At 32.0% G+C, this 24,713-nt stretch overlaps 2 protein-coding genes across 2 annotated transcripts; one reads left to right on the top strand and one right to left on the bottom strand.

Annotated features, from left to right (window-relative positions):
* Window positions 1–951, top strand: LOC114715070 (uncharacterized). The gene has a single exon (XM_028899880.1). The coding sequence runs from the start codon at window positions 77–79 to the stop codon at window positions 809–811; it is 735 nt and encodes a 244-aa protein (XP_028755713.1). The 5' UTR covers window positions 1–76; the 3' UTR covers window positions 812–951.
* A 919-nt stretch (window positions 952–1,870) lies between these two features.
* Window positions 1,871–9,574, bottom strand: LOC114715065 (protein STICHEL-like 3). Its single transcript, XM_028899876.1, is given in 9 exon segments — window positions 1,871–2,021; window positions 2,140–2,228; window positions 2,820–2,883; window positions 3,498–3,963; window positions 4,490–5,038; window positions 5,420–5,639; window positions 6,670–7,664; window positions 7,667–9,109; window positions 9,349–9,574. Coding segments are annotated over 8 exon segments (3,516 nt in total). The 5' UTR covers window positions 8,742–9,109; window positions 9,349–9,574; the 3' UTR covers window positions 1,871–1,963.
* Window positions 9,575–24,713: the final 15,139 nt, after the last annotated feature.

The raw sequence follows: 24,713 nt of genomic DNA, 5'->3' as shown, positions 1-24,713 counted from the left end.
TTTGAACAGTTGTGATGGATTGATACTGTTTTACCAAAAAGCCAGAGGAGATCTTCATGTTGTAAACCCTGTTACCATGCAGACTCTAAATGTTCCTAAATTACTCGGTCCTAATTTGAACTGCCCTCCCGGTGCCATAGTACGTGTTCCCTGCACTGGCGAATTCAAATTGTTTGCTTCTCTTATTCAAACTCAGTCTGAAGTTTGTTATAGCCATTGGCATGTTCTAAGACTTGGGAAGGATACTTCTTGGACAAGATTCGCTTCAGAAGCCGGTGATTTTGAATTTAGTTGCAGCCCAATTTACTGTGGAGGTAATGATCTGTACTGGATCACACAGGACCATGTAATTGTGATGGATGTTGACAAGGAAACATTTAGAAAGTTTTTATTTCCCGAAGAACATTACTACCCATGGTGGTGGACAGAGTTCTTCCAGATAGAAAATCGTCTGGCTTCCGTTGTCTTTCTGGGCGCAAAAGGATTCAGAGTACACATATTTGAAGCTGATTCTGGAAAATGGAGCCTCCATCATGAGATGGGAATCTTCGATGATTATTATAATTATCCAAGAGATGACGACGTTGATGACGACGTTGATTTTTCTGAGTCTTTTGGTGTGGGGATAAACCAAGAAGTGATATTCCAAGTAATTATTGAGCCCCCACTGAAGGCATCACTTTACAGTTACAATGTGAAGACATTAGAACCCAGAGAGATTGATGCGATCCCGGAAGGTTTATTTGATGGTGCTTTTGAAGAAGGTTCATTTGAAGTGGGCCTTCATACTAATAGTCTAGTGTCCTGGTAATTTTGGATTGTCAATCCATCTTAAAGATAGGAGATGCTCACCTTTGACTCGGGGAAAATTGGTCGGCTGGATTTTGTGTAGAGGTCAGATATTCTTGTTGTAAATCTTATTATGCTCATAAAGGTTGAATTTACAACTTCATGTTTAAGAAAGACTTAGAGAAATATGTTTATTATCATTGGGTCAGAAGACCGAGACTAACGATATATTGATAATGTTATATTTTTAGTATTTGCATCAAATATGCTGCATCCTTCTGGAATTAGAATATGCAACTATGCATTGCAAAAGAGATGCTGGTCTTAATTACTCCCTCCGTTTCTTATTATAAGAGACGAATAACCGAATTACGTTGATCAATAAAACAGTTAAAATTAGTTAAGAACAATCAATGTGTAAAAAGTATAATCTTTTTTTCAAAAATGTCCTCATTAATAAGGAGAGAGAACATGAGAAAGAACAATTAAATTATTAAAACAAAGAGAAGTGGGAAGGAGAGAGAGTGTGAGTTGGAGACAATAAATATGAGTAAAACAGGAAATCAACACAAAAAAGTAGAGACAACTTTTAAGTGTCTCTTATATATAGGAACATGCCATAAGCATCAAATGTCTCTTATAATAAGGAACGGAGGGAGTAATAAGGTACTCTTTCGGTTTTTAATATAAGACATATTTAACTAATTTAATTAGATTAAGAAAGTTAGGTAAGTTAGTTAATTATAAAAAAATAACATGTTTTTCTTAAAACATCATAATCATTTTATTTAATATTTCATCTCCCTCTTCTATTTGATTATGGTTTAAAAAGTATTGATAAGGATAACTTAAAAAAAATTAATAAATGTGATAAATAAACTTTATATTAGGATCAAAATCAATTCAACAATTAAATGTTATACTGAGGATAAGAAGAGTATTATTTTTAGCGACATAAATTTTGTAATTTTAATTTAAAAGATAAGATATTTCACTCGATGAGATTTTCAAGGGGTTTAGCTTCAATGCAAAGCCATTTATTACAATTGATTTCTTATCTCAAAACAGATTCAAAAGCATAAATTGAAACTACAAGGAATTTTATTGCCGCTAAGAAGGAGAAACCATATGATATCACTGAATTGGAATTGACTACTTTCCTACATTTTCTTAGTCAGATATACAATCTCGAGCTCTTTATTAGACTAAACAAATAAAGAAAGAGGCTTGACCTGTAAAAATTGAACCTATCAAACATCAGGAAAAAGCCTAAATACAATACAGACAATACAAACGGCTCATGAATGAACCCTTGAAATTGAAGCACCCTAAAAAAACTAACTTAACTACCTTGGAGATTTAGAAGTGAGACATTTTCCACATGAGACCAGATTCAACAACGCATGAGATTTTCTGGTTCTAACTTTCAAACGCGAAAGCTGCAAATGCAGTTGGATACATCAGCGATGACATCCTCATATCCATTAAATTAAAATAGATTAATAACAGAAAACTTTAAAATTGACACTTATAGTTTAATTTCAGCAATTGAGTGGATTATCGGCTAACGGTATGGCTAAGCCATAACACTTGAGTAATTTCGACTAACATCCCTTGGCTTTTATCAAAATCATATAAACCTCTCTTCTACTTTTAAAGCCAACACAATCCTCCTGACCCTAACCTTGAACCTTGGATCATAAAAGCTACCCAAACTTTTCAAGTGACAAAATAAATCACACAATCTTCCCGAAGACCCTAAATTTGTTAAATTACCATAATCATCTCTTCCATTCTTTAAATTAGACAGACCTCCTTTGGATAGAGTCCAGGGATCCGTGCAATTTTAACAAAAGAGAAGGTCTACATAATTTCCTCTTCATTTTTAAGGTAAGAATAAGTTTTAAATTTAGAAAGATTGATTTTGAGTATGAAAGAAAATGAAAACAAGAAGATATGACCTGATAGCTTTCTGGTCGATAGTAATACTCTTAATAAAGATATACACTGGTGAATTTAGGGAAAATTACCTTCCGCCGGCTTACTCGTGATGCTTTCCAGCATAGCAAGCTCCTTGATCTTGGCTCTAGTCTCCTGAAAGGCAATGATTTCAAGACTCATGCGTAGTTCAAATATCAGCATAATTATGCCTTGCGCCTATGTTAGCATCCAAAGCTGAATATAACAAAATATTATCATCTACGATTTTTATTCCATCCTCTCGTAATCAAGGAGAAAGGATAACCTCAATCTAGCATATAGTTCAAGAAAACTCCTATATAACTTGGTTATATAATAGTGCATGCAAACAACTCTCTGCTTGTATCCTTCTACATTGATTCATTCTTACATAATCAGATTCAAAATTTATGACCACCAGAGACTCCGATTCATCTGCAAGTATGAGATATGTAATAACAACTCTCTCTTTGCTTTTGGTATTACGGTCAAGATATCCTCAATTCCTCAGACCTTTTGCTCGTAAGTCAACTCCCAAGGCAATCAAATAACCCTTTTCTCCAGCGACATGATAGTCATTATTAATGACCCATGTTCAATTAAATCTGAAGGCTACTTACCTGGAGATCTCCAATTCTATTATCATATTATCGTAAAATTTCAAGCTAAACAAACGCTCTTCCATTCTACAACTAGCTATAGACTATAGTACCAGTTATAAGAGAAAAGGATAGAAATAGAATACATACAGATTCTCTTGTTCAAGCTTTTCAGCAATGGAAACTGCTTTGCGTTTTGACCACCCACTTCGCTGTGTATGTCCTTCTGCCTGCTGGATTACATGAGCAAGAGATACCTTACTTTTCACAATGCTTCGGCTCTGACCTTGTTCCCTGAGCCTCCTTCTTTCCAAGTGTGAAGTCACAATTGGCTTTTTGTTAACATCAGCTTGCTTCTCGTTATTCTTAGGGTCCTTCAGAGAAGTTTCTTCTTCTACAATTTCACTCATTTTCTTTTCTACAGAACTATCTTTAGTGGAAGGCAGTATAAGAGGGAGTTGAGACCCTGATCCTGCATCTCTGCTTGATTCACATCTAATTTCTAACGTTACTGAACATCCAAGGACAGATTCAAATGCCTGTAAAATATGCCCCCTGAACTTCTCAGTAGTAGATTTCGTCTGTTGAGAACTGGTCATTAACTGCACAGTTGGAGCTGTATAATAAAGCAATGCACTAAATTAGATACTATTGTAAATTTCATGACACAAACGAAAATATTATGACAACAATCAACAAATTAGACAAGAAACTAGTAATCCCTATTAATAATTATTCAGGATACAGAAGGTGACATGGCCCATTACACAACAATGCAGTCGAAACTCTACTTGTAATAGCAAATGAAATGTTGAGCATTACAGAGGAGCAATAAAAGACTTCAACTTTACGTTGAGCACTGAAGCCTGTAGATAAAGCTAAGATTATGTGTGATCTAGTTCCCACTAGAAGTGAAATTCCAATGCAGAAAAATAAAAGGCACCCTTTCATCAATACTGCCACATTTAGTTCAAATGCGAAGATCAACCGTGCCCTAAGTTTCCTCAATCTGATAGGCTTGTTTTTACATGTGCTTTTAACATTGACAACAAAATTTCTTAGTTGGCGGAGGAAGGTTTGTATTACAGTGCTAAATAATTTATTGCAATGGTAGACAGGCAAGAAGAAGATTGAGCATTTACCAGCACCAAAACTAACAGAGGCCAGCTTCCCTTCTCTATATAAAAACTCTTTTACACCATTAACCTGAATTCTGTCAAGCACCTCTAACCATATCTCTTCAATTCCTTTCCGATTTTTACCCAGAGTCTGTCTGTCATTCATTCTAATCACATCGGTAACATGTGAAGATGTCTGTTGAGGCACAAAACCAGCCACAGCAAGTCTTTTATTATCTGAACTAAGACTCTTTGCCACGCCATCAGCAGAGCTACCAGCATGGACATTCTCTATTCTAGAATCCATTGATAAACGTCTCTCTTTGCGAGGAACTTCAACATTAGTACTTGTTCTCCGGGCTGCTTCTCTCCCATCTACCTTATTTAGGGGCAAGGGACTATGATTGAAACTATTATCAGATGATGTTGGCAGCATATATTGCTGGTCAGGAGCAAGTTGAAGCAACGCAGCTGTCAGCCAGGTTAGTTTGTCATTGGACATCCTCAACTGCTTCTCAGCCTCAGATAAGGTTTTCAAAGCTTGGCGTAGCTTTTCCATATCTTCTTTCGATACTGAGACAGAAATTAGCATCATTGAATTGTGAAGAATAATGATAACAATGACAATTTCACCAAAATAAACCAAATAAGAGACTCCAAGCACTAGAGGCGTCAAAGTCTCAAGTGAGGCATGCTAAGAGAAGCATTTGAGGTCCAACAATACTTAAATCTGAAGCAGTAAAAAATATATAGTTGTTAGTGAAGAAAAATCTCAAGCCAGAGATTTTTAGGGAGGATGGTCAAATGAAGCTGAAAGAAGGGTGAAAAAATATCAATAATACAGCATTAAAAAATTAACTAACTTATTCAGGGAAGAAATATGATATCTATCACCCCAGTTTACAATAAATTGAAAATTTAGAAAATTCTATATAAAGTTTGTTGTTTACTTACATGGATTTCTCCGGAAAAACTTCCTTCTCCTCCTATCTCTTGTGAAATCATAGGTCCCAGCAAGTATGTCAGTAATTACAGTGGCAAGCTGAGACATCAAGGCAAGCGGCTCAACACCAGTTTCCATTATCACCCTCAGATTCTTTACAGTGTTGACTGTGTCTGCGGAGAGTGCCAAATCAAGCAGATCGACCAATTTCTCATCAGATATAAGCCCAACCTGAAGAATGGATTTAACTTCAGACCAAATCATACATAACAGTTATCACAACAGTTGACAATATGATCACTGACAGACAGAATGGCAATCAAAGTAGATTGAATCATACATAACAATTATTACAACAGTTTAAGATATAATCAGTGACCGAACCTTGTGACACGGTCAAACTAGATAACAATGTCTGTGTTCACTGGGAACTTGATAAAAGCACATAGGTGTGCTAAAAGTAATCTTTCATGTCTTGCCATACCAGCCTAGTCCAGGTTCCATACAACAAATTACCGTTCAAATCTTTAGTTGTCTCTAAGCTTCCCCGAGATTACAAGAGATCCAAGCCCCCAAGAATACATGAATCTTACAAAATGTCACTCAGCCAAAGTAAACAAAACAGGAAGTCCCCTAATTGCCTTGCTGCAGAGTTTGATACATTATATGTACACGCGAATTTAAAATTCCTAACAGTAAAGTACTAAAGTGTAAGATAATTTTCATTATTATCTAGCTCCTCATCAAATACGAAACAATTTTATTAAATAAGTAATTATCATAGGACACTTGTGTCAAAAGTCAAAAGAGATGAGATTGAACCTCTGAAGAGTGAAATTCATTAAGTGAACTGAATAGAATGCCTTGGGCTAGCGCTCATATCAGAACCTACGACTTTACCTTTCATCTATCCGGATGATTACAAAAAATTCCGACAATTCTGGAGAATGATGGACATTAAAACCATCACCACAGATGTTGTAGGTATCAACGTGATAGAAAAGAGGATTACTGATAATAGACAGAAAAAACGGCATTTCAGGCAATGAATATGTGCTGGACTTGAGTCTAATTGAAAATATGTAAAGGTTCTAGCAATCAGCTCCTTCATGATTTTGTTTGTCAAGGGACTCAAGTCTTATATAATGCATTTCTTGTTATTAAAAATAAAGGTCTAGTCATGGTGGTGCAGGCATATTGAAAATATGTAAGAGGCATTAAGAATAGAAAGTCCCAAATACTTTACTGGTAAACAACTTACCAATTCCTGCACAAGAGGAACTGATATTCTCTGGCCAAGCAAACTAAGTTGTTCAAGGGTCATCTCAGCATCTCTTAACGATCCATCTGATCTTGATACAATAAGTTTCAAGGCATCCCTATCAATTTCTAGACCCTCTTTAGTTGCAATCCTCTGTAATGTATACATAATGTCTGAATCCTTCAGCTTTGGGAAGAAAAATTTCTGGCACCTGGATATGATTATATGAGGCAATCCATCAAGAGACGAACTAACAAGAATAAAAACCACACGTCTAGGAGCTCGATCAATGACCTTCGATATGGCACTCCAGCATTCAGCTGACAGAGTATCACAATCATCAAAAATAAACACTCTGTATTGTGATGCAAGCTGGGAAACAATCATATTGTCAAGTAGATCCATGATGCTCTCAAAGTCAAAATTACTGACTGGACCAACTTCCCTTATACTTCTGCTCTTGCCCATATCATGTGCTACACAAGAATTGCAAAAGCCACATGGTTTTGGGTGTTCAGAAGAATGACAATTTAAAGCTCTAGCAAATATCCGAGCACATGAAGTTTTTCCAGTGCCATGGGGTCCATAAAACACATAAAGAAATCCAATTTTTCTTCTCATGACTGCATTTGAAAGAGCTTGTGCCACCAAATTCTGCCCAACTAAATCTCTGAAGGTTCGGGGTAGATATTTTTGCGTTAAGCTTTGATGCCTGCCATGGCGATTCACTCTCATCTTAGGCTGATCCCCAGATCTAACATCAGAAGCGAGGTCAGAATCAATGTCATGCTTCAATAAGTTATCAGCAAAAATACCAAGCTCTCCGGAATAGTCATGGCCCCAACAAGCATTCTCAGTACTTCCCTGAGATCCAGATGCCTCAACTAGCAGCGGCATTGCCTCTCCATCAGACCTGGTAAATGAGCTTGATTGGTCAGATGCCACTGGCATATCAGAAATATTTCTTCCATTGGCATCCAATGCCCCTTTTTTAGTCTTGAGTCAGATAAGCCACAAGAGAAACTTCGTCCAGCCCTGTCAAGGAATGTTTTGCCTCTGTGATGAATTCTAGACCAATTCCAAGGAATGCCACACCCATTTTTGGGTGCCCTGGTGACATTTTCCTCTCCATATTCATCTGGCTCTTCCATGTGATATCTATGGTGGGCTGAACCATAAGCAAATGAGTTCGAAGCAACAGACAGTTCATTCTCAGCACCGACATCTTTAGATGCCGCAGAAGCCTGAGCTCTTCTTGCACTCCGAAATTTACGCCTTTTTCCTCTGTTCACTCCATTTCCATGACCACGTGTGCTGGCTTCGGGCGCCTCAATAATTTTCTGCTGCCTAGGAAACCGTCTTTGGACATTATTGTTTGAAGATGCCAAATCATCACTGTCCAGTGGAACATCGTTCAGCTGCTCAGAAAGGGTCTTGAACTGAACATCTTGAACATGCTTCCCCCTTTGTTTGCTCTTTCTCTCTTTAGATTCAGAATGCCTTGAAACAACATCTTCAGTCAAATCTTTGCCAAGCTGACTGTGAAGTTGCTCTTTGCTGGGACCCATATAATCAGGCCTGTCGCTCTTCCGACCAGACTCTTCTCTTCCAACTTTCCGCCCGTCCCCAATTCCACTCCTGCTGCTGCGGTCTCTACTTGCTGACACTCCATCATTACCCCGGCTCTCCTCACCCGGAGCAACTTTTGATGGACCTAAATTAACAACAGGTGGTGAGGTTCCAGACAATCTCCTTCCTTCTTTCCGGCGTTCAATTCCTACAGACCTTCTTCCCTCCTGAAGCACCACGTCATTGTCAACCCTCTTGGAAAGCACCTCAATTATAGAAGGAGAATGCCATGAAGAAGGACTTGCTGAAGGGTCTCTCAGAGAGCGCGATCTCTGCAACACAACTAGTTCCCTCATAAGCGACCTATCAGCAAGAATGGGGCTGTTTTTGTGCATATGGTTCTTCAAGTGAATGCAATTTGTTAAATGGATATGGTTGCGTAGATGATCGCTAATATCACCATTCGCATCTTTGAGTATCCTACTGCGCACAGCCCTTGTCATGATCAGCACCCTAACAAGTCTGACGCCAGAATCTTTTCTAAATCAAGTAAGCAAATCAGAAAATATCGCATTTTTTTGCCTTTAATTTGTACTGAATTTTCGCAATTATGGCAGTACAAAAGCTAATCCCATTAATAACTCGGAAGCGCTATAATAATGCCAAAAATTCAACGCATATGATGGGCCTCCACAAAAATGGAAAATAGCGACCCTCATACTCAATTGTAGCCAGTTTCGCAAATCACAAAATACATTTCAAAAGGAACTACCAATCTCCCAAACTTTCCCTCCAGCTACTCCACATAAGATTGTAGGATCCCAGCATTTCAAAGACCCCATCGAATTAAAGAAGCAACATTTGAGCTCAACTGCACGAAAACACAGAAGCAGAGAAGCCAACATGAGCTCGTGAGATTAATCATGCAAGCAGAGCAGAACAGAAGCAAAGAAGCCACTACCTTAAAAGCTCTATCAAAAGAATCACATGGTTAAGTAAATGGGAGGGAATCAATGAAGCAGAGGCAGAAAGAGCATGATGTAACATCTGGAAAAGAGCAAGAAGAGAGAGAAGGAAGAGGAAAAAGTAGAAGTTTAACACCAGAATCACCTGAATCAGGGAAAAAAAGGAAGCGAAGCGAGCCGTTTCGATCATTAAATTCCAGATCTCTCAGCAAGCTTCACATGCACTTCACGAGGGTTTCTTTCGAAAGAAAACGATAGTCCACCCCATAGCTCGAAGAGAGAGAAAAAAATGGAACTTGGCTTAGCAACAAAAAGGCAGCACTAGCAGAGCAGAGAGCAAAGAGTGTGTAAGAAAGAGAGAGAAGTGGGGGTGAGTGGTATGGTATGGGTGGTAAGATCCGTTGAAGACAGACCCAGACACGATTCTGGGAACACAGGACACTACACACACAGCCAAGAAAGCGGTGTGTCCGTTTGCTCGAGCATGCAAATAATTTATAATAATAATAATAATAATAATAGCCTTTTATATCCTTTTCTTAAAAAAAAATCGAAATCGAATTTTTTTTTTACTGTGGGCTGAGGAAAAGTTTGAATTTTTTGATAATTTGAATTGGAAATTGACCGATGGTACGTTTCCGTTGAAATTTACAGGTTCTTGCTTGTTAAAGATTGGGACAATTTTTCTTTATGCTTCTTGTAAGAGGAGACTTTTTAGTTTTCCCAGTTGGACTTCATGAGGGATTTGCTTATATTTAATGAATGTCTTTCGAATTGAAAACCAAATAGGGTTCCTTACAAAATTAGGTCGCCAAAACATGAAACATATCTTTTCAATTAACAAACATATCCCATCGAAATGGATATTATTGACCAATTTAAATTTGAATATTATATTATAATGCTCTAAATATTAAAAATTGAATTTTTCGTACAAGTTGCTAAAAAATGTGGTTAACAACTTTTTAAAAAATTTATTTAAAAAAGCCACCTGAAAGTAGTTAAAGTAGAAAGATGAAGTAGGGTCAAGGTAAAAATCAAAACTTGTTTTAAAATAACAAATAAATGGGATATAATAATAAGTTTTAAAACAGAAAATAACAACACGTTCATATTGTTTATTTGTTATGAAATTTTTTGATAATTCTATTTGTTGTTTAAGACCTCTCAATAATTTTTTCAGCTTTGAACTCTTATTTTGCATAAAAAATTGACAAAAAGAAATCTATAAGAAAACTCACCATAAAATAAGAAGACAAGTAAGAATGAATGAATAAAATTTGAAGAAAACAAAATCTGGAAGTAACGAAGTCTCCAAACGTGATCATGAAGGGCTATAAGTTGTTGTTACTAAGCTAATATGTCATTTTGTCATTATCTGATAGAGTCAATGCTTTTAGCTAAGTCTATCATAATCATTTACTACTTGAAATTTCAAAGAGCTGGCTATGGCTATCAAATTCAAAACCTCGGCATGAATTATACTCCCTCCGTTTTTTATTATAAGAGACATTTGATATTTATGGCATGTTTCTATATATAAAAGACACTTAAAAGTTGTCTCTACTTTTTTGTGTTGATTTTTTATTTTACCTATATTTATTATCTCTAACTCACACTCTCTCTCCCTTACACTTCTCTTTCTTTTAATAATTTAATTGTTCTCTCTCCTTATTAATGAGGGTATTTTTGGAAAAAATTATACTCTTTACACATTAATTGTTCTTAACTAATTTTAACTGTTTTTTTTATCAACGTACTTCGGTTATTTGTCTCTTATAATAAGAAACGGAGGGAGTAAAATTTAAATTCAAAATCAGGAGATTCCCCTTAGGAGATTGGCCTATAATAAGTATTGGGTATCTGTTATCCCCAAATTGGCCAATCCCTTCACATGAATTTATTTTGCAGATCTGCATTTCTGCATTTATGGCCATTCAACCCCCTACCCCTAAATCATTTCTGCCAAATTATTGCATGATGTCATTCATATTTTATTCAATAAAAATAATATAAACTAAATAAATTCATATCTACATGCAGGCAGACTAAGAAAAGAGTTAAATGAAAATCAATTTATCAAATTTGTAAAAATAGAAGTTATAATACTATATCCAACGCTACAACTTTAAAGATGATATTAACTTTTTTAAAAAAACTTAACGACATTGGGTAAATCAAATTGCTATCAAAGATGTAAGTTCAATTTACCTACCTGCACAAATCCAATGGCATTAATAATTAAAAAGAAAAAGTTTACTTTTTAAATTTCACAAAACATTGGGTTTTTTTAATGTAATTTTTCCTTACATTGGTGGCGTACATAGGATCCTTTATATGCACATGTCACTTCATCTCGTTTTCCCCTCAATTATTATAAATTATATTTATTTAATATTCTCAAGAGAGACATGGGTAATGGCTTAACCTTAATATTCTGTCAGCAAAAACAACTGAATCCAATGCCAATATTTGGAATAGAATAAAAAATAATACTAGTAGTTACCATTAATACTAAGCATAAAGCAATAATAACAATAATAGTTGTCCGTCAATCAAAATTATTTTTTAAATATATCCATTAATTTTTTTGTCAAAAAGTTACATTGAGCTCTCAGTAATTAAAATCAAGCTCTGTTAAATCATATGTCTTGATAAAATTAATTTCATTTTGAATGCATGTTAATATTATGCAAGTGAATTTGACTTATTAAACCATCAATGACTTTTTTCCCAATATAAAAACCTTTTTTATACTCTTTATTAGGTATCAGTTTTGTCCTAAATATGATATCATAATATCATTTTATCCTCAATTAATTTATATAACTTATAAATTGATATATAATTTTATGTTACGTATATATAATATGTGCATTTTTCGAAAATCACGTCACGTTTATTAAAATTAAGTAATTTATTTAATTTTCTTAATTTATCAGAATTAATTAAATAGTTTTTATTAGAGGCATAGGAATTATTCCGAATTATTATGGGCAAAAAATAAACTTTGAAGCGAGCAAATCATGAGGTGGAGGAGAGAGTTAAATGAGTTATCCAACACAATCCAAAATTTTATGACTCTTCTTCCAACTCACGCAAGCCAATTGAATGATATTTCCAAACAATATAAATGCCTATTTAATTTTTCACAATCTTACAAGAAATTATCTTTGATTTGCCCATTTAAAAATAGTGTGGTCCTGTTGGCCCAACAAAATTTTAAAAAAAAAGTCACGTGCCTGCCTCCAAGTCAATGCACCAAAATTTGCAGTTTTCCTCATTAATTAATTAATTAATTAATCTATGGATTGTTTGTATTAATTGATGATTTGGTGTTATAATCTTTATTTACACTTCATTGAATAACAGGCGTTACGTTCTTGCCCCATGCTTCATGACACTTAAAAAAAAAAAGGGGGCCGAAGTTATATTATTTTCACTTTTCTTTCCCTCAAATATTTTGTTTATACTTGTGCTGAATCATCTCAGATAAATTTGCCCAAATATATAAACTGAATTCATCATAAGAAAAAAGGCTAAAATATACTTTTAGTCCTTTAACTTTACATAAGGTTTTCTTTTGGTCTTTTAACTCTAAAAAGTAAATTTTTAGTTATCTAATTCTAAAACTGTTAACAAAAAATAATGATATTGAGTTTTAAATGCTGATAAAATATTACGTAATGCTAATATATTAAATTTAATATTCAAAACAACTATGATTATTACAAAATATCATTATTTAAAAGTTACAATTTTGAGATTAAAAAACTAAAAGTATATTTTTTAAAGTTAAGAGACCAAATTGAAACTTTACATAAAATTAAAAAATCAAATGTATACTCTAGCCTAAAGAAAAATCACTCAAAGTCTCAATTAATCAATACAATCATCAATAAAATCTCACTGCAAATGAGCTATATGAACTTATAGTTATTTTATACTGTGAAACTTGTTACTGCATGACATTACATTCCTTCCTTATAACCTCAAACTGATTTTTCCTTTATAATGTGTTTGGTCATATCATCAAAAATTAATTTGACTACGGAAATCGAATTACATTAATTAATTCAAAACAAAAATCATATTGTTCGGAAGCCCTAATAATATGACTCATTGTTCAAGCTCAGTGATATAATTTCATGTTGTTAATATATTGCGATAAGCTTCTTTGAAGAAAATACTAAAATAATTAATTTGTTATAAAAAAGGAAGAAAGGGAAAGGAGAGAATATAAAAGAGTCTGGTGAAAAAAAAGAATAATAAAAAGAGGAGAATTTTTTATAGTAAAAAGCAATTTTATTTAAACAAAGTAAAACGATTATAATAATTTAAAAAAAAAAAAGACCAGCCAATTACATGTGATCAATTTGAGCAAAACACAAAAAAAAAAACTAAAAGAAAAGGTCAGCCCAATAATAACAGAAACAATTAAATTAAAAAAAGAAAACCAGTGAACTTAATAGACGATCCGTAGTTCGACAACACATGATTCTGATTCCCTTTTCACTACCTTCCACCCATGCCCATCCCAAAACATATCCCATCCATCCTTTTAATTTTAGTTTTTTTAAAAAAAACTATCTTATTCAAATTCATTTTAAAACATCAAAAATGAAACAATTGGTGAGTTTGAATTATTTTATACCATGCATGCATTAATTAAGCATGCTTCCAATTTGAAAAGAGAAATGTCAACCAATTAATTATCTATAAATGGATTTTCATTTGAAAAAAAATAAGTTCCATGGGGTTAAACCATTTACAAACAATATATTTTCGTCCCATCTCAAGATATGTGTCACGATGTGATCTAATTTGATGAGTTGTTGAGTTTGTTGAGTCTAGTTGAGAAAATTTAGATCTCGTTGTTTTTGTTAATCTTTAATACTCTTCCGGTTCTTAATATAAGACATATTTAGATATGGTTAGACTAAAAAAGTTTTGTAAATTAGTTAATCATAAAAAATATAACATGTTTTTTCGTAAAATACCATAATCATCTTTCTTAATATTCTTCCTCCTTCATTGAATTGATTATGGTTAAGGAAGCATCTATACAGATAATTTAGAAAAAATTGATAAATTTGAGAAATAGGTTTTATATTTAAAACTAAAATTAATTTAACAATTAGATCATGTATTAAGGACTGGAGGGGTATTTTTTAAAATTATTTTGAAGAAAACACAACATAAAATAATATTAATTTTCAAAAAAAGATATAAACTTCAAAATAGATAAAGTACAAATTGAATCTAGATAATTTGGGATAAAGCACACGAAGCTGTGCATGGAAAGCGATTCCTTTTATCTTTCTTCAAATAATGTCATCTGCATAATTAATTTTCCGAAACTGTTCAAAATTTAAAAAACTGACACGTGGATCATCTTTTGCCCATTGTTTGGTAGGGGACCATCAAGATCAGAACTGTAACAATAAAAAGAGCGGACCCCATCCTGCTGGGTTTCATACCGATTCACAACCATGAGGTCCAGTCTGACTTCTCTATCCCTCAGTGTAATATTTATCCTCTCTGGATCCCTATATCCATATTTGAAATATGTTCATATATTGATATTCATCCCATGGATCAATAGATGGTAAGTTCAACCTAATCATAATTATAATACATAAAATTAATTTACAAGTAGATGAAACATTTTTTTAATAAATGACGAATAATCTAACAAAAGAGAGTTATTAAGATATAAATATAATATAATATATCTCCGGTTTTAATTATAAGATCTGGTTTATGGGCTATAAACGGAATCTTGTAATTAGAACTGAAAGTAGTATTTTTTTTATTTTTTAAACGCAACAATATTGTTTCATGTTCAACGAATGGAGGGAAAAAGTATAAAATTCAATCTGAGCAATAATACTGAAATTTTTTTATTGGACCAATTAGAAGACTGATTCACTAGTTTATGAACAAGCCAATTTGGAGTGGGTTTCATGATGTATATTCCGAGGTGTTTGGATTCTCGTAAAAGTACTATTTAAAAGTGTTTTTTCATAAATCGAGACAAATTACTTCACATATTTATTTTATACACTATAAAATCACTTCTAAAATTATAATTTGATTTCCATCTAAACGTCCCGAAAACAAAAGAGTTGGTGTGGGGTTAATAGGGAGAGAAAGAGGCAAGGTGGAAATCAATGGAAAGAAGGCAGAGACATTCCGTGGAACTTACAGGTACAAAATTAGAAGAAGAGGGCAAAGTACCCTCCACAGAGGCCCATCCTTCCCCTTTTGCCATTAACTTCCACAATCCTAACTCTCCCCAATCGAGATCCAAACGTATCACATTCACATTCTCAAGTTTTTTTTTTTTTTTTTTTGGAAAAAAGTCAATAATCCAGCCAGCTTTGGTTGAAGCAAATTAAAAAGGAAAATGATTTTACCTGATGGGTTAGGTGTTTGGCAGAAATTGGTCGACAGGGTTTTTCATCATAAATACTGCGCAAAGATGATGTGAATTATTTTGCTAAGTGGGAAATTTTTAATTCATTATTCGTAACGCGTAAAATATATATATACCACTGGTACAATTTTAATTAAATATAATAACTAAGAAAATATGCTAATAACGTGTGTCAGGAGATAAACCCAATTAATTGTGGTTGGGCACGTGTAATTATTCATGGACCGAACAAGACGACATATCATAATCTCTTGCGAACTTCTCATTTTATGTCCCCTCCTTCCTCCTGGGGTGTACAGTATAATAATTAAAGATGAAAAATTACGTTAACTTCCTCATATTTATTATGTCAAATTCTGCTATCACATATTATCATGTGTCTTAATTGTTTTATGTGGGTTTATAATTTAGTAATTTGAATATATGGCTATGTGTGATTTAAGAACTTAATATAATGAATAAAAAATTGATTTAAGGATTATTTATTAATTATTTAATTTTTATATTTAGAACTAATACGAGCGTCAAATAACTTGATATGATATCTTATTAGATTTTGACTAAATTAGATTAACTGAATCGGGAATGGAGACAAGGAAGTATTGAACACAATTACATGCTTTGGCAGTTCTCCAAAATAAATGTATAGCCCAATTCCAACATCAACATGACGTGTATGGTTGGTTAAACTATCGACATAATTAATAGTAATAGCATAAGAGTTTGATACCTGATTTGTCGATGTTATAAAAATTAGTTAAATGAGTTATTTGTAATAAGTAAATGTTATTCTTTCTAAAATATTTTAATCAATCATGTATATTAAAATTAGGGAAATTTTCGTTTAAGGACCGGAAGACAGAATTAATTTCAAAGAACCTTCAAAACTTTTTAAAACTTCACTGCTGGATCAAAGGGGCAAACTAATATTAATTCTACAAAGAAAATAACGTTATTATCCCTCATAATACTTATTGCGGATGTCAGGTAAATAGACTAATTCTAATTGTAAATAAAGATATGTATATTGCAAATTGTCTAGTCCCACTTGCAAGTCGACTCTCCCACACTTATTCACTCATGGACACCTTCTTCAAGTAAAGGAGATGACGTGTAAATAGACTAATTCTGACTGTAAATATATGTATGTGTATTACAAATTTTCTAGTTTCACTTACAAATAGGTTCTCCCACTCTTATTCATATGAGGGGCAATAGTGTCATTTTTTTGTGAAATTAATGTCAGATTGCCTCCTTAGTCCTACAGTAAAGTTTCAGAAAATTTTAGGAGCTCTTTGAAATTAATTCTGTACTGCGGCCTTTAAACAAAATTTTCCCTTAAACTATCGCCGGATAAAAACTCCTTAATATGTGCAATTACTGTAGAAATTACTTAAAGGTAAAATAAATAAATAATGAAGATAAAGTGAATTCAAATATTTTATTTAAAATTAAATTAATTTTTGAAGTAACTTTTGTATTAAAAATAAGATGTATAATGAGATTGTGGGGCTGATGAGAATGATTTCCTTAAAAGTTGTGTAGCTGAAAGCCGTGGCATTATATTTGGTTATATGCGTGATTTCGCAAATCAGTTTGAAAGAAGACCTGAAAAGGTCTCCATGTCGCTTTTTGGAATTTAAACATAAAATTAAAAAGAAAGTCTCTGATTCTCTTTGTTGCTTGTCGTCGAGATCGCTTTCCCTATAGGATGCTCTTCTCAATTCACATAATAACCCTTTTTAGTTTATGGTTTTATATATATAAATAATTTTAATAAACAAACATTCTTTTTTTTTTTAACCTTTGGTTTATTAGATGATTCATATGAAAATATACTGCCTTTTTTACGTATTTGGTTCTTCTTTTTTTTTTTTGTTAGAAATCAAACTGTATCCACAATCCAATAGCTAAAGAATAATCTTTCTAGGATGTCTGAATTCCTGAAATACGAGTCTTGCATTTTTCAACAACCTAGTTCAGCTTAAAGAACTCAACCTTGTCAAAATTTGATAAAAGATGGTTTATATTTTAAACTCTTGAAAATGTTACCTCGCATTGTGCTCATAAAATTCTTTTTTAATTATTACGGGAAGAGTTGGACATTTGGGATTCTCGCATTGCCGTAACTTGTAAGAAAATATGTAGGAAATTTTGAAATTCGCACAAAATCTTCATATATTAATTCAAGGGAGAATTATAATAAGGTCCTATGTAACAAAAAAATTATAAAATAAGTCGTAAATGTTGTTATTCTCCACTATATAACTTGTTATTACAGATTGCTCAGATTGTTATTAGACCTTTTAGTAGTTATTTTTCTTGTATGAGACTTGATTGTAATTCTCTCTTAATTCAACTTCTTTTCATAAGTTAGACAGTCCTTGCAATAGATTTTAATTTATATTTCATATTGACATAATTGATAATTATAAAAAATATATATTATACATAAATATTAACATCCATTAGTCAAAATACAAAAAAAAAATCCTAAGAACATATCAATATCACTCCATATATAATATAAAATTTATAGGAACTTACAATTTTTGTAAGCAAATAAATAGTATGAGTCAGAGTCACTTCAAACTTTGCATGATTATTATTTATCTTTTCAGTTTTGTTCGTAGGACTTTGTATGATTTTATTTATATTCTTTTCATATTTATTCGCATTTTTTTTACCAGCATATTTATTCACATATTTAAACATTGTTTAGTTTTTAAAAAATATAGATTTGTTTAAAAATGATTACAATCTCTTTTGACTGCATTTATCAAAGGAGCTCAAATCTTATGGAAGAAGATGGAATCATTGCTCATTATGCCAGCATATCTTTGACTACATTCTTATAAAAAAACAATCAAAAGCAACTTTAGTGAAGTCGATGAATTATGAAGTGAAAGTGTGGCTGATTAATATTAAAAATTGAAATATGTATTATAATATAAATATAAACTACTTTTTCCTCTGGCAGATACGACAAAAGACAATGAACTTCTCTTTTTCTTCATTCAGTTTGGAATCATCATGCTTCCCGGAATAAAAAACTTGGAATCATCACTTCATGGATTGGAGATCCTAATTTTTCTTTTTGTTTTAATATTCAGGGGAGTGTTTTAAGATAAATTTAAAAAATTTGAGATATCACAATAAATAGTTAAATGTGTCAAGCTATTATTATTCCTACTATTTGAATTCTTTTGCATATTATGAAGACAACTTAACTTTTTAATTTCTTGAAGTAATTTAGATTTGGCATTGTTGATCCTCAAATTATCTCTATTACTATATAAATTTATATTAATAAGCTAGATTAATACAATTCCTTCTATTATGTGCATTAATAATTGTGGTAAAAAAATTTTATGGAATATGGCATGCATACCATGGCACTTAAATATTTATAAAGCTTGCATGAAACTCTATTTATGTATTAATATTGCACATGTTAACCATATTTGAATAATTTAACAATATAAACAAAAAAAGGTTTAATATGGTGATTAATTAAGTAAAACTAGAAGGATTTAACCATAAATATTAAAATGATGCTATAAAAATAGAAAATCTAAAATTCAACAAATAATATAAATATAAAACATATAATGACCCAAAAAATAGAAAATCTAAAGACTTTGTTGTTGTTGTATATAATGAGTTATGTATCATTTACATATGGTAAATAACATGACTTTTTTGTTGACTCTTGATAACATGCAGGAGTCACCAAATCATAAGTGCTTGTTAGCAAGTCCCTGTAATCACTTAAAAAAAAAAAAAACTCTCTTATGTTTTACGAGATGCAATTTTTTTATATTTATTTTATACAGTACAAAATTATTTAAAATTAGCTAATCTTTGTCTCCAAAAACTATATGACGAACTAAACCCTAGATTTTTTCCCCCCTAGAAATAATATAATGCGTGCTATGGGGTATCTTGTAATTAAAACTTGTTGCGTAATACAAGTGAAACCTGATAAAGAATCATTATCGGCATATAGTAAACATAAACTAACAAACATAAAGAAGTGTTATGCGCAAATTAACAAATAGACAAACTAAAGGCATAGCTAGCTAGCTAGGTAGTTACACATAGTGAACTAGCTATTGTTATTACCTGTAATTACATATAGAATAGGCCAAGTTAGGCCACTAAAATGACTATAGAGTTGAAATATATATTCATCAAACTTTGTTCTAGGGTTCATATTTTATATATATATATATATATATATATATAAAATATGAAGTGGCTAGAGGTGGTAGTGGAGGGAATCATAGAGAGGCATTGGAAAAGAGTAAGAGTGTCTAGTTGCGGAGAGACATGAACATAGTTATGAGTTCCAAACTGAATAATCTAATCTCTCTTAGATATGTAATCTATAATTATTAATTAATAATATTATTATTAACACTGATGTTGAGAAGTTAATGCAAATTCCTATGAACTTGAAGATTACCATTTAGGGTTTAGATCGTGTTAATACTTGAGAGAGCTAAGTTAGGTGGCTAATAATTACGCGGTCAACATAACATGCACGCATCTTCCTCTGCCTTTGCGGCGGCTGCCACCACCATAAATAGGCCTATATATCCCTAGTTTGGTATAAAGTAGGTGATTTGGGCTCTATATAATCATCGCTTATATCACTTACAAAATTTATATTATTTAAAATTAATTCAAATAAAACTTACATATTTCTTAGAAAATTGTTACTAGAAGACTTTTGTTTCCGGTTCAAATCAACTTAATTTAAGTCATTTAAGATTATTTCTTGTCATCCTTCATATCAGGGAAGGAATTCACGCATCTATCATATTTGCGGAGAGTTAAACATACAATTTTATCTTAAAATAAGATTTGGGGAGATACTCAGTGTAAGTTGGACCAACAACTGGTCAGGATTCAATGTAACTTTTTTTTAAGAATCGGTAGGTAGATCTAAGAACAATTATTATTCGAAATGTTAAATCATGCTGATAGAGATTAATAAATTCATTTTTTTAATCAAATATCTTCCAGATTAGAAGGATTTGAACTGTGAAATATGTATATTTTAGAAACCAAAACTGTCAAACTTTTTTCATGCGTCTGTATATAAAGTGTGGAAAATGCACAATTATATTGGGCCTAATGGTGGTGATATTGGGCTGTATTCGGCTCTTTACTATTTTTTGATTGTGTACAGCTTATTATGGGCCTATATGTATGGGTCCAGAAATGTGTAAAATAAGGTTGTTGTCCCAGATGAATAGGGGTCCAGATATATAAAAAAAAAAGAAAAAATCCCAAAAAAAGTGATAACTGAATTTCAATGAATTTCAAAATTTCAAATCAGTATTTGTTACTACACTCATAAAGAAAATGACTACATTCAAAGAGTAAATGACAACCCATTTTTGTAGTAATTTCTGATTTGGCATTTTGAAATTCAGTAGTAATTTTTTTGAGATTTTTCCTATAAAAATCCATATCACTTTTATACATTTTTAGACGTTATTTTGATTTGATTTGACCTGTGTTGGTTTGTAGAATGTACAAGTGCAGCCAGCTTGGCTTAATAGAAACAAGCAAACAAAATTAGTTTTTGAGTGATGAAGATCGCAGAGAAACTAAAAGGGACAACAAGGGACTCATCGTCCGCGGTTTCAGCTGGCGAAAGGGTGAGATATATGACTAAGTTGGCATGTGTTCGATCCCTGGAAGTACTACTTTGTTGTAGTTCCAGTTGCAACGCTTGGGGAGGCATCCTAGCTCCTGGATACCTAGGGAAAAAAAAGGGACAACAAGGGAGATTATAGCCGTATAAAATTGTTTGTTGCAAAAAATATTCAACTTTTTTTTGTTGATGAAAACAGGAGCAAAAAGCGCTATTAAGCGTTTACATCAGTATGTAAAACACTCATAAGAAAATCAGGAGGTGAACTGAAGCAAACAAATCCTTCGTTAGCTTCCTGGGCTCTCTTCGCAAGACAGTCTGCAACACGATTAGAGTCTCGATTGCACCACTCAAGACTAGCTTCCCAATCCTTCTCCAACCATTCGTGTATTTCTGATACATTCAACAACTTCCAAACAGTCAATTTCCACTACTACCTTCTTCTATTGCAACTCCCAAGCTCGACGCAATCCCAACATCACAGCCCAAGCCTCAGCCTGAAAGCTGCTCCCTCTGCCGATATTAAGGAGAAAACCTGATAAAACTTCCCCCTTATGATCACGAGCGACACCACCGCTGGCCGAGTTGTTTCTAACCGGGTCATACCCGTCCGCATTGAATTTGATATATCCCCAAACGACGGACTCCATCTAATGCGGCGATGCGCTTCTTTTGTTAGAAAGAGACAGATGGGCATGAATAATGATTAATTGAAATTTTTGCATATTTTAAATAATTTAGTTTTATTAAAAAAATTTAGAAATATTTAATTTTAATTTTGATTTATTGTTATCCTTTTTTTAAAAATTTATGATTTATTGTTATCTTTTTTATTTAATTTTAGGATTTCTAAAAATATTATGCATTTAATTCTTAGAGTTAGAATTGAGATTAATTTATAAATAAACTTCCAAACATTTTACTTTATTGACATCATTTTATATTTATTAAATTTTTTGAAATGAATTTAAATTCTAAATTTTGTGAAAAAATATATAGTTTCTGCAAATTAAAAAGCATCCCGATAAGAGTCTTAATGATGAGATGATATACACATGCCGATTCTCCTGAATCAAGATTCTTTCTGTATTAAATCAACCTATTTCGTTTATTGATAACAAATTTAAGTGATTTTTACAACATGCAACTATTTTTTAATTTTGAATCCAAAAGATTTAAAATTTGATATGATAATGAATTAAAAAAATTATAATCTAGTGAATATATTGATATTAATGATGTTTATTTATTTTAAAATTTAAAATACTAAAGGAAGTGTTAGTATAATGAATTAACACTTCAATATAAAATATAAATATTAAAACACAAAAAGTTTATAATTTTCCTCCACTACACACATTACTTACAGATATTATTTGATTTGAAAATACATGCAAATAACTGTTACTTTGACTGGAAAATTTTCAAAATTAAAGTTTTTTGAATTCTATATGATCAATTATATATTTATATTAAATACATTTAACGAATTAAACATATGATCTATTAAAAATGAAATGTCCATAATAAGGTAGAATGAGAAATCGAAAAAGCAACGGATTAAAAAGAAGCCTAACTTATAATTAAAATATTATGATTTTACATTTGCATAAGAATATTTATTAACTAATATGGAATTAAGTTTGAATTGAATTCAAAATTATAACGAATTGAATGATATAATAGAAACTTAAAATTCACATGTAAAATAAATGAAAAAATAATAAGACCAGTTGTAACTATTTTAGATGGCTACTTGTCATGACTTCATAGCACCATTTGTAAAGTTAGAAGTTGTTTTTATATATAAGCATAATGAAAGATGGTTGAAAGATGAGTATTTTACCTAAGTATTCAATGTTATCTATCATATAACCATGCACTGGACAGGTGCGATGCAAATTAATTATAAACTTTTGATTGTTAATATATATAGTGCATAAAAATTATAAGTAATTTGAAATAATTATAAAATATGTTTAATTGAGTGATTGTGTATTGAAGGGTGAATTAAAATTCTATTAAGTTATTAGTTAATCACGTTTTATTTAAATAGATAATGGATCACAAGAAACAATATTAAACCGAGAGACTTCTTATCACAAGTCAGGAGAGCCGTCCAAGTGGACTCTACCCACGATGTTGCCCCTTCTCATGCTAACAAGGATCATGAGATGACCTTTGAGAGGATTTAACTCTCCAACTGAGCAATCCCGATCTCCAGAAATAAAATGCCCTTGTTGAGATATGTTTGTTTCTATGTATATTCAATGAGTTCTGAATTAATGATGTATTCATCTTAATTGAAGCAAATATCTATGTTGACTTTGAAATAGCATTTCGTGGGGCAAGTTTTTGGTTTTGTGTTTTTGTTTCAATGCCTATTGTATGGATTTTGAAAAACTGATGTATTTATCTATATATGTTGAAGGCCAGTGTTAAATTTGAAATAACATTACCCTGTTTTGTGATGGCAATTGTATTGACAAGCATAGTCATACTGCATTGCAATGGTAAGTTGATTATAAAAGGATATCTTTAGTTGGGAAAAATTTAATCTATTCCAAATTCAAATTTTACTGCAAGCTCTGTAATTGTAATGAAAATATATAGTCTTGTTATCAATTCAAAATTTGATTTAAACCTATGGCTTAACCTATTTTGAGTTTAATCTTATGTCATTCCCAAATAAATTGTTATAGTTTTTATTAATATACATGTTATTTTTTGTTATGGATCACGAAAAAACACATTGTTAATTTCAAGTTTAGATTTATTCTTATCTAATAGAGACATGTCATTTTTAAATAAATTATTGTCATTTTTAATTAATGTACATGTTATTTATTGTTATGTATTAGGAAAAGATACATTATTATTCTCAAGTTTAAATTTGTCACTTTCTAATAAAGATATGTCATTTTCAAATAAATTATTGTCATTTTTAATTTCTTGTTATGTATTAGGAAATGTTGCTTTATTGATATCAAATTTAGACTTGTTATTTCTCAATTAAGACTTGTCATCCACAGTAAAAGAGTCAATTTATAGTTTTGTCTACGTTACAAAAGTTAATAAGTTTTTGATGGCCCAATGGTTATCTTTTTTTTGTTGTTGACCAAAATAACCAAGTGGTAGTGGGATCAAATCCCACTCCCACTACTTTCTTGCAATATTTTTACATGGCCAAAAAAAAGTTGTGACAAAAAAAAATCTATCGGCAACCCCACACCGATGGCCGGTGGCGGTGGCCACCCACTGACGAGGGTTGAGCCTGTTTTTTTCAAAGAAAAATGATAAAAAGTATTTTTGTCATTTTACTGAATTTTAAAATTTTAATTTGAAAGGACTTTCCTGTTTATTGTTGGAAATTCATAGCTTTTCAAATTGGAATATTATATAT

This window comes from Neltuma alba, unplaced genomic scaffold, assembly GCF_004799145.2.
Source record: "Neltuma alba isolate B1F8T4 unplaced genomic scaffold, ASM479914v2 tig00011574_pilon, whole genome shotgun sequence".
Lineage (NCBI taxonomy): Eukaryota > Viridiplantae > Streptophyta > Magnoliopsida > Fabales > Fabaceae > Neltuma > Neltuma alba.
Note: the sequence above shows the minus strand (reverse complement) of the source record. Positions and strands in the feature narration are given on the sequence as shown.

What these genes read in the sequence shown, in the direction of transcription:
- LOC114715070 (XM_028899880.1), top strand. Translation starts at nt 77, where the DNA reads ATGCAGACTCTAAATGTTCCTAAATTACTCGGTCCTAATTTGAACTGC.